General features: G+C 37.2%; 1 protein-coding gene across 1 annotated transcript in view; it reads right to left on the bottom strand.

The window, feature by feature from the left end:
* The window catches only part of Cftr (CF transmembrane conductance regulator), a 145,559-nt gene that overhangs the window by 119,409 nt on the left and 15,703 nt on the right, over window positions 1-10,447 (bottom strand). Inside the window, exon 3 of the mRNA XM_021164958.1 lies at window positions 332-442. Coding sequence (XP_021020617.1) covers window positions 332-442 — 111 coding nt within the window. The remainder of the gene's footprint in view (window positions 1-331; window positions 443-10,447) is intronic.

Here is a 10,447-nt window from a genome sequence, read left to right as displayed (position 1 = left end):
CGAAAAACCAAAAAAAAAAAAAAAAAAAGAATGTACCTCATTGTTAAGAATGCTTGACAAAGAGTAAAAAAGCATAAATTCCAACCCTAGATAGAAATTCTCAGACTATGCATTATCTATTTTTGTAGAAGAGGCCATTTCTTAAGAAAGTTATTATCTTTAATTCATTGTTTCATTGTTTAATTCTTGAGTTGATCAAGATTCATCAAGAGTACGATTTTATTTAAATGCATCATTTTTAAATGGAACCTCTAATATTCCAGCTTTCTGTTCTTTAAAAGACATGAAAAATATCTTTCTTTTGCCAGTAAAGTCATTGATAAGATCATACCTTTCTAGTTTTTCAGATAAGTGGTCAGCTGAATCAGCAGAAGGGGCTTGGTATATGTCTGACAACTCCAAGTGGTGTCTGTACCCTTTCCTCAAAATTGGTGTGGTCCAGCTAAAAGAGAAGAGGGCAGACAGATTTATTCACTTGATTAGGTCTCTAATGTAGACATGATTCTTATACCAACTGTATGCATACAAAAAGATGAAAGTTAAATAAGACAACTTACATAAATATAGTAATTCATATCTTAATTGATATACTCACATAGACATTAACATCTCTAAACTGATGCCATTGCTTAGTTCAGAACAGACAAGAAATCTATTACAGTGTAGTCTTTCCCAAATGTAGCCTAGGGCAATTCAGCAATGAGTTAGCTATAACACTGTTACTGATGCTGTGGTGTGCTTGCAGACAGGAACCTAGCACGACTGCCCTCAGAAAGGCCCAGCAAGCACCTGAAAGAGTCAGATGCAGATACTAGGACCCAACCAATATACGGAAGCTGGAGAAACCTGTGGTTGAATTGGGGAAAAGCTAGAGGAACCTGAGGAGTAGGGTGGCCCCATGGGAAGGCCAGCAGTATCTAGAGACTTGAGGTCCCAGGGAGGTCTGGTGGAGTGGGTATTGGGTTTGGGGTGGGAGATGGTGACATTCTCTTGGAGACAAGGGGAAGGTAGGGGACAGGGAACAGTCAGTGGGAAGACTGAGAGGGAGAGAAAGACCGGATTGTAAAAAAGGATTAAAGAATAAAAATTTTAAAAAGTTTTAAAAAATTAAAAAGTGAGTATAAACATTGAGTAGCTTATACCAATTAGCTGATATAATTATCACTATATCATTGCTTGGAAATATGAATAATCACCATCTGTTCTCTTTACACTGTAGATATTTATTAGGAATTTAATATATAATTTCTAATGGAAGAAATAAGCAGATTAGCCCTATTTGCTAAAACATGCTGCTTTTAACTATTAAGGCAACAGGCAGGATAACCTTCACAATGACAAAAATCAGAAATTCTAACGCACACACACACAAGGCCACACCTCTTACTCCTTCCCAAACAGCTTCACCATCTGGTGACCAAGTATTAAAGTATTAGCCTTTGGAAATATATGTATGTATGTGTGTGTGTTAGAGGAAGCCTGAAAAAATATGAAAGGAAGACAGGCTGAGAAGAAAAGGAAAATATATTTTAAAAAAATCAATAATATATAAGGAGAAAATTGTAAAATAAATTCAAAAGAATGAGATATATCTCAGCTTAAATTTTTTTGTTTGTTATTTTGAGGCAGTATTTTCTGTGTAACCCTAGCTGTCCTGGAACTCACTCTGTAGACCATACTGACCTTGAACTCATAGAGATCCACCTATCTCTGCCTCTAGAGTGCTGAGATTAAAGACGTGTGATTACTGCAAGTCAAGTTTTGTGTATTTGCTTAAGGAAGAAATTCATCTGGATTTAGTGGTTTACAAAACTGGTTACTCCCTCAGCACCTTTTTGTACCTCAGAGATATCTAAGATTTATCATTATTGAGACTTCTTAATGATGTAAAAAAAGAAATATACACACTAAACCACCAAAAGTCAGTATCTGAGAAGCAAGATAAACATGCAACAGAAAAACATACTCTATCTATGATGGTTTGTATATTCTTGGGTCAGGGAGTGGCACCATTTGGAGGTGTGACCTGGTTGGAATAGCTGTGACCTGGTTGGAGTAGGTGTGTCACTGTGGGTGTGGGCTTAAGATTCTCACCCTAGTTGCCTGGAAGTCAGTCTTGCACTAGCAGCCTTTGGATGAAGACATAGAACTCTCAGCTCCTGCTGCGCCATGCCTGCCTGGATACTGCCATGCTCCCACCTTGATGATAATGGACTGAACCTCTGAACCTGTAAGCCAGCCCCAATTAAATGTTGTTTTTTATAAGACTTGCCTTGGTCATGGTGTCTGTTCACAACAGTAAAACCCTAACTAAGACACTATCAAAGTCATTTGAGAGAGCAAAGAAATGTCTTGTCAAATGTCAACATTTTGATACCTCTCTAGGGCATTATGTTCCAGGTGGCCTTCATGATTACCCTCCTCCCTCCCTTATAAGGGTCCATATTCTTTACACTACTTCCATCTCTGGCTTGATCACTAGCCCGGGCCCTATGCCGTTAATTGTTCTGTAAGTTGCCTTTAAGGCTAATCTAAATTTAGGTCCATCCATAAGACTAAGTAAATTTATTATCTATTCCTTGCTAAGACATTAGTGATTGACTATGGTTTAGTGTTTCACTTTCTCCCTTTATCTTGAAACCTTACACTTTAACAAAAGCCTTCTTTGACAACGGTTAACTAGATATCTTCACAGCTCACTGTGATTCACTGGTCATTTTGTGAGAGGGAAAAAATAGTGAATATTCATGAAAGTGGTCTGGATGCATGAGGAAAATGGTGCCACAATGGTGTAGTGCCTCTAGTGGCATCATCTAAGAAAGGGTACTACACGTGTTTTGCAAATTGTATCTTGGATATTCTAAGTTTCTGGGCTAATATCCACTTATCAGTGAGTGCATATCATGTATGTTCTTTTGTGATTAGGTTACCTCACTCAGGATGATATCCTCCAGATCGATCCATTTGCTTAAGAATTTCATGAATTCATTGTTTTTAATTGTTGAGTAGTACTCCACTGTGTAAATGTATCACATTTTCTGTATCAAGACCAAAGTGTGGATACTTTACTCCTTAGAATGGGGAACAAAATACCCATGGAAGGAGTTACAGAGACAAAGTTCAGAGCTAAGACAGAAGGAAGGACCATCCAGAGACTTCACCACCCAGGGATTCATCCCATACACAACCACCAAACCCAGACACTATTGCATACGCCAGAAAGGTTTTGCTGACAGGACACTGATATAGCTCTCTCTTGTGAGGCTATGCCAGTGCCTGGCAAATACAGAAGTGGATGCTCACAGTCAGCTATTGGATGGAACACAGGGCCCCTAATGAAGGAACTAGAGAAAGTACCCAAGGAGCTAAAGGGGTCTGCAACCCTATAGGTGGAACAACAATATGAACTAACCAGTACCCCCTTAGAGCTATGTCTCTAGTTGCATATGTAGCAGAGGATGGCCTAGTCAGCCATCAATGGGAGGAGAGGCCCTTGGTCTTGGGAAGATCATATGCCCCAATACAGGGGAATGCCAGGGCCAGGAAGCAAGAGTGGGTGGGTTGGAGAGCAGGGCAGGGGAAGGGTATAGGGGGCTTTGGGGATAGCATTTGAAATGTAAATGAAGAAAATATCTAATAAAAAATTAAAAAGAAGGAAAGAAAGAAAGAAAGAAAGAAAGAAAGAAAGAAAGAAAGAAAGAAAGAAAGAAAGAAAGAAAGAAAGAAAGAAAGAGTTCTACAGCTAGGTACTTATTGCCCAGCATCTCACAGAAGGAAAGTGACACTGAAAAATTGGAAGATGGCCTTTTGGGATGTTGTGATTTGGGCTATTATTCTCCATAAACTTAAAGCAAGTGTTTACTACATTTTTTTAAAGTATCTATTTAGCAATTGCCAAAGAAATTCCACAACCATTAGCACGTTATTTGCATTTTAAATTTCTGTTAGGCAAACAGGACAAAAAGGGGTGTTGCTTTATTGCCAGGATTAGGAAATGGTACTCAGAGGCATAAAACTTTTCTGAATTACTAACATCAAAGATTTCTTCACATTCTTCTGAATTCATTTAACCATGTTCAGCTTTAGAAAAGTAGATAGAGTGAGTCGTATTAAAATAAGACACCAACTTAGATTAAAGTAAGGGAAGTGAAAACTACTAGGCTGAGGGTAGGGATGTGATCTGTAAACAAATAATAAACCCCTTTCCAGAACACAAAAGCAAACCTGACTCATGACCTTCAGCATTCACTGCTTAAGGACTCTATCCATGATCAGCTTCTAGCTACTAGAGATGAGAACTGGGAAGAGTACTAGCCTGCATAAAATATTAGTATGTCTACCTCCTCAAAGACAATAAACACAAATGCCCTTAATACCATAATAGCAAGGTACAAAATAAATGCAAAGTGACAACCTCTCTAACCTTTGTTTAGCATATTACAATTTAGGTTCTACAATCTGAAATTTTAAAACGGCTGTGTTTAGCAGCTAGTTCACAGTTCAATTCAGCTAGAAAGATTCAAGTGTGCTGATGAGGACTGGCAGAGATTCGAAACCTCAGAAGGCTGATGGAATGCGACAGGAAGGATGATGATCTTTAGAACACAGTTTAAAAGTGTATTCCACCTACCAGAAGCCTTGTGCTCTCAATAGGTCCGAAAATATTAAAATGACACATCACATTTTATGTTTTTTTCAATGTTTTTATTAGATATATTCTTCATTTACATTTCAAATACTATCGTGAAAGTCCCCTATACTCTCCCCTGCTCTGCTCCTCTACCTAACCACTCCCACTTCATAGCCCTGGCATTCCCCTTTACTGGGGCATATAAACCTTACAAGACCAAGGAGCCTCTCTTCACAATGATGGCCGTCTAGGCCATCTTCTGCTACATATGCAGCTAGAGACACGAGCTCTGGGGGTACTGGTTAGCTCATATTGTTGTTTCACCTATAGGATTGCAGACCCCTTCAGCTCCTTGGGTACTTTCTCTAGCTCCTCCATTGGGGGCCCTGTGTTCCATCCCATAGATGGCAATGAGCATCCACTTCTGTATTTGCCAGGCACTGGCATAGCCTCACAAGACACAGCTATATCAAGGTCCTTTCCACAAAAATCTTGCTGGCATGTGCAACAGTGTCTGCGTTTGGTGGCTGATTATGGGATGGATCCCCGGTGAGGCAGTCTCAGCTCCAAACTTTGTCTCTGTAACTCCTTCCATGGGTATTTTGTTCCCTAAGGAGGAACATTGGTCTTCCTTCTTCTTGATTTTCTTGGACACATCACCTTTTAAGCAAGTAGAATTTTACTGCCCTCCAATACCATGCTTCAAAAGGCATTTACAGGCAGATTTGAAATCATCTTATCCCCTTGAAAAAATATAGCCATGATTCTTTTGGCTCATGTATAAAATATAGTGGCCATCCCCATAAATGAGCTTCCAGCTCATTTCAAAGTAACACAATGTGTGAGATGCTTTTATAAAACCCTTCTTTGCTATCTCAGAATTTTTAAGATATTATGTTATACAGTCACATCTAGTTTTAACAAGAGAACCATAGATCAACGACTGAAGGCAAAATAAAATTCAGTAGTATAATATACCCACACATCACACAGCTCACCACCTGTATTTTATTATTAGTTAGCTTTTTTGGCAGTTACAATACAATGAACCTATATTTATGCTCCCAAATTGAAACTGGTTCAAAGTAAATTATAAAAACTAAAATATAAGAATAGGAGGGATGATCAGTGGTTTAGAGCATTTGCTGCTCTTACAGAGAACCAGGGTTTGATTCTCAGCACCCACATGGTGACTCACATCTGGGACTCAAGGTCCAGGGGATCTGATGTCTTGTTTTGACCTCTGAAGGCTCCAGGCACATATGCAGTACACATATTTACATACAGCCAAACACTCAACATATACCTTATAAGTCTAAAAAGAATTTTTAAAAACTAAAATCTATTAGCTCTCTGCAATCACCAGAGAGTCATCTTAGAGAAAGATTTTATATCTTGAGATTAAACCAATAAATCAAACCAAATGTCTCCTACCAGTGAGTTCTCTCTGTCAACTGCAGGTCAGTCTAAGAAATATAAAACAAAAGTAAAAAAATAAGAAATAAAAAATAAAAAAGCAGACATTCAAGTTTTAGACACTTTGCAGTATTAATGTGAAATTCAAGCCATTCTTCTTTTCAGTGATTCTGATTATATTCAGTGGACTTGTGTAAATTCAGTAATGTTCAAGCCAGGAATTTATAGTCAGTCAGTTATTTCATGAGTCTCAGTGGTTCGCTTGGAACAACAGGAGGCAATGCATTGAGGATCTCCTTTTCTGTCTTTCCATTATCCCTGATAGCTCTTCACCTCATATCCAAGTGACTTTATGCATCTTGATTCATACCCAGGCATGTATATACTCAATGGACTTATAAAATGGTATTCCTCAAAAACATAGTGGTCTCCAAAATTTTGGCTACTTCTAACAGAAACTAGTTAATCAACTATAAGTTAGCAGACTCGTGTGTATTTTTAAAAGTTTACTAAAATTCAGAGGAAAAAAAACCCTAGTATCTTCGATATACTGTTCTGTTCACTTAACCATGAGAAGGTTCAGATTTTATTGTGAAAAATTCTAGTATTTTAGTTTTTAAACAAGCACATATTAACCCAACTGTTTAGTTTAGTTCATTCCATTTCTTTGTGACAACTCTAATTTTTTATAGGATGACATCTCATTTCTAATAATGAAATGATTTGTTGCCAGAGATTGAGGGTGGAAGTCCCTGCTCCACAATTGCTAAATACACGGCTCAGCCACCTGTCCAAATAAGCCAATTAAGGAGATGAGCAGTGACAAGGGGGTATGGCCTTGTTGAAGTAGGTGTGTCACCATGGGGGTAGGAATTTATTTTAAAATTTACAACTCGGTATTGACATTTTTAAGTCATCAAAATAATCTATAATAGTAAAATGTCTCTTAAATATACATGATATCATCTGAAGCTAAAAGTAATATGCACTCAGCCAGTCTTAAAAATCTATTTGTAAAATTAAATATGATAAAAATAGAAAAAAATCTCTTATGAAGTCCTTTATGAAAGGAAATTGTGACAGGTTCCTGATTAGACAGAAACCATTCCATCTCCAAGGGAGTATAGCTGTGGCTTCATAGAATGAAGAATGTTTCTTCTGTTTCTATGTTGTGGAATAGTTTGAAGAGTATTGGTATTAGGTCTTCTTTGAAGGTCTGATAGAATTCTGCACTAAACCCATCTGGTCCTAGGTTTCTTTCGGTTGAGAAACTTTTAATGGCTGCTTCTATTTCTTTAGGGGTTATGGGACTATTTAGATGGTTTATCTGATCCTGATTTAATTTAGGTATTTGGCATCTGTCTAGAAAATTATCCATTTCGTTCAGATTTTCCAGTATAGTTGAATATAGGCTTTTATAGTAGGATCTGATGATTTTTTTTAATTTCCTCAGTTTCTGTTTTTTATATAACTTTTCATTTCTGATTTTGTTAATCTGGATACTGCCTCTGCGACATCTGGTTAGTCTGGCTAAGGGTTCATCTATATTGTTGATTTTTTTTTCCAAAGAACCAGCTCCTGATTTTGTTCTTTGAATAGTTCTTTTTGTTTCTACTTGGTTGATTTCAGCCCTGAGTTTGATTATTTCCTGCTGTCTACTCCTCTTGGGTGTGTTTGCTTCTTTTTGTTCTAGAGCTTTCAGGTGTGGTGTCAAGCTGCTAGTGTATGCTCTCTCCAGTTTCTTTTAAGAGGGACTGGGAGCTGAGTTTTTCTCTTAGCACTGCTTTCTCTGTGTCCCATAAGTATGGGTATGTTGTGCCTTCATTTTCATTAAATTCTAAAAAGTCTTTAATTTTTTTCTTTATTTCTTCCTTGACCAAGTTATCATTAAGTAGAACATTCAGATTCCATGTGGATGTGAGTTTTCTGTTGTTTTTGTTGCTGTTGAAAATCTGATAGGATGCATAGGATTACTTCACTTTTCTTGTATGTGTTGAGGCCTCTTTTGTGACCAATTATATGGTCAGTTTTGGAGAAGGTACCATGAGGTGTTAAGAAGAAAGTATATTCTTTTGTTTTAGGGTGAAATGTTCTATAGATATCTGTTAGATCCATTTGGTTCATAACTTCTGTTAGTTTCACTGTGTCTCTGTTTAGTTTTTGTTCCCATGATCTGTCCATTGCTGAGAGCAGGTTGTTGAAGTCTCCCACTATTAATGTGTGGGGTGCAATGAGTACTTTGAGCTGTAGTAAAAAGTTTCTTTTATGAATGTGGGTGCTCTTGCATTTGGAGCATAGATGTTCAGAATGGAGAGATCTTCTTGGTTGATTTTTCCTTTGATGCATATGAAGTGTCCTTCCTTATTCTTTTTGATAACTATTAGTTGAAAGTTGATTTTATTTGATATTATAATGGCTACTCCAGCTTGTTTCTTGGGACCTTTTGCTTGGAAAATTGGTTTCAGCCCTTTACTCTGAGGTAATTTTTTTAATATTTTTTATTAGGTATTTTCCTCATTTACATTTCCAATGCTATCCCAAAAGTCCCCCATACCCTCCCCTCCACTCCCCTACCCACCCATTCCCACTTTTTGGCCCTGGGGTTCCTCTGTACTGGGGCATATAAAGTTGCAAGTCCAATGGACCTCTCTTTCCCGTAATAGACATAAACCAAAATTTAAAATTACACGAGCTGAATAAAAATTTATCCAAAATAGAAATTACATAAATGACCAGTAAGCATATGAAATGATCATTACAAAGTAGGAAAATGCAATTCAAAACTTCAGCTAGATTCCATTTTATACCCATTAGAATCGCTGTAATAACAAACTAAACATACAAATTGTTGCAAATGTATGGAAAATTGTAGCCCTTGTGTTCTGCTAGTGGGAAAATAAATTTGTGTATATATTTTGGAAAATAATCAGTAAGATATTTAAAATATTAAGCATAAAGTTACAGCATGACTTATCCACTCCACTCTTAGGTGGAATATACCCCAAAGGATAAAAACATACATCTACATAAAAACTCATACCCAAATGATATTCATATGAGTATTATTTACAACAGTCAAATGGTTAAAAAACTAACTGTTAAGTAAAAGCTTAACAACATGTATATACCTAAACCAAGTGATGAACCATGTAATAATAGTGGCAACTTTTTGAACCATTGAACAAGACCAGTCACAAAACACTGAATTGTTTCATTTGTATGAAGCAACAACATAAAGGCAGAAGTAGATTAACAGTTGCCTAGAACAAGAAGTGGGAGGCAAAATATATAGCTTGTTTCTCTGCTACTGTGTTAAGATACTGACCAAAAGCAACTTGAGGAAGAAAAGCTTACACTTGTGCATCACAATTTATCATGGATGGAAGTCAGGGCAGTAACTAACTTAAACAGGAACCTACAGACAGGAATTGAAGCAGAGGACTTAAGGAGGAGTATGCTTACAGGTTTGATCTCTATGGCTTACAGGATTTCCTTTCTTATATATTGTAAGATCACCTACTAATGAATGGCATTGTCTACAATGGGCTTGCTTCTTCCATATGAATCATTAATCAAACAAACAAACGAAAACCACAGAAAACAAAACAAAACAAAACAATGACCTTGCTTCTGGGCCAGCCTGAAGAAGGCAGTTTCTCAGTGTAGGCTCTTCCCAGGTGGCTCTATCTGCTTCAAGTACACAAGGCCCTTGAAACAGATATGCAGATAGGCATGAGAAAGCTGAATAGTTTCTTTTTTTGTATGAATAAAGGTTCCTACATCTATTTTGTGATATTTAACAAAATTGTAAATATGCTTAAAATTCATTGTTTTGTATATTGTAAATGGGTAAATTGTTTGATGTGTAAATTCTACCTCAATAAAGCTATAAGTTAGAAATGCAGTGTGAAGGGTTGAGAAATCAATGTTGGTAATGGAAGGGTTTTCTAACTGAGATATGCTTGTAGAACTGGTGAAACTTTCCAATGGTGATTTTCAAACTCTAATCCTTTTCACATATGCAATTGTTTTGATGGCTCCTGACAATGATATCACAGTCTGTGAAAAACTCATGGGATCAGTTAACGGTTGATGACAAGCAACATGAATGTTATACATTGTTTATTTCCGGTCTCTCAAAGCTAGAAACTTAGATTTTGGAACTACTGTGAATTCTGAGGGAAAAAATGGCATTGTGATATTATATTGTATAGAAATGAAGAAGTGTTCGTTGGCAGTGAGAGGACACGAGCATTTCTAAACCTAAAGACAACAAGCAATGCTACAAGGAAAAAATAGAAAAAAAAAATAGGAAAGGGAAGGGAAGAGGAAGGAAGGGGGGAGGGAAAGGGAGGGGAGGGGAGGGGAGGGAAAGGAAGAGGGGGGAGGCAGAGGGGGAAA

This window comes from Mus caroli, chromosome 6, assembly GCF_900094665.2.
Source record: "Mus caroli chromosome 6, CAROLI_EIJ_v1.1, whole genome shotgun sequence".
Taxonomy (NCBI): domain Eukaryota; kingdom Metazoa; phylum Chordata; class Mammalia; order Rodentia; family Muridae; genus Mus; species Mus caroli.
The sequence above is the reverse complement of the archived record's forward strand: the minus strand, read 5'-3'. Positions and strand labels throughout refer to the sequence as shown.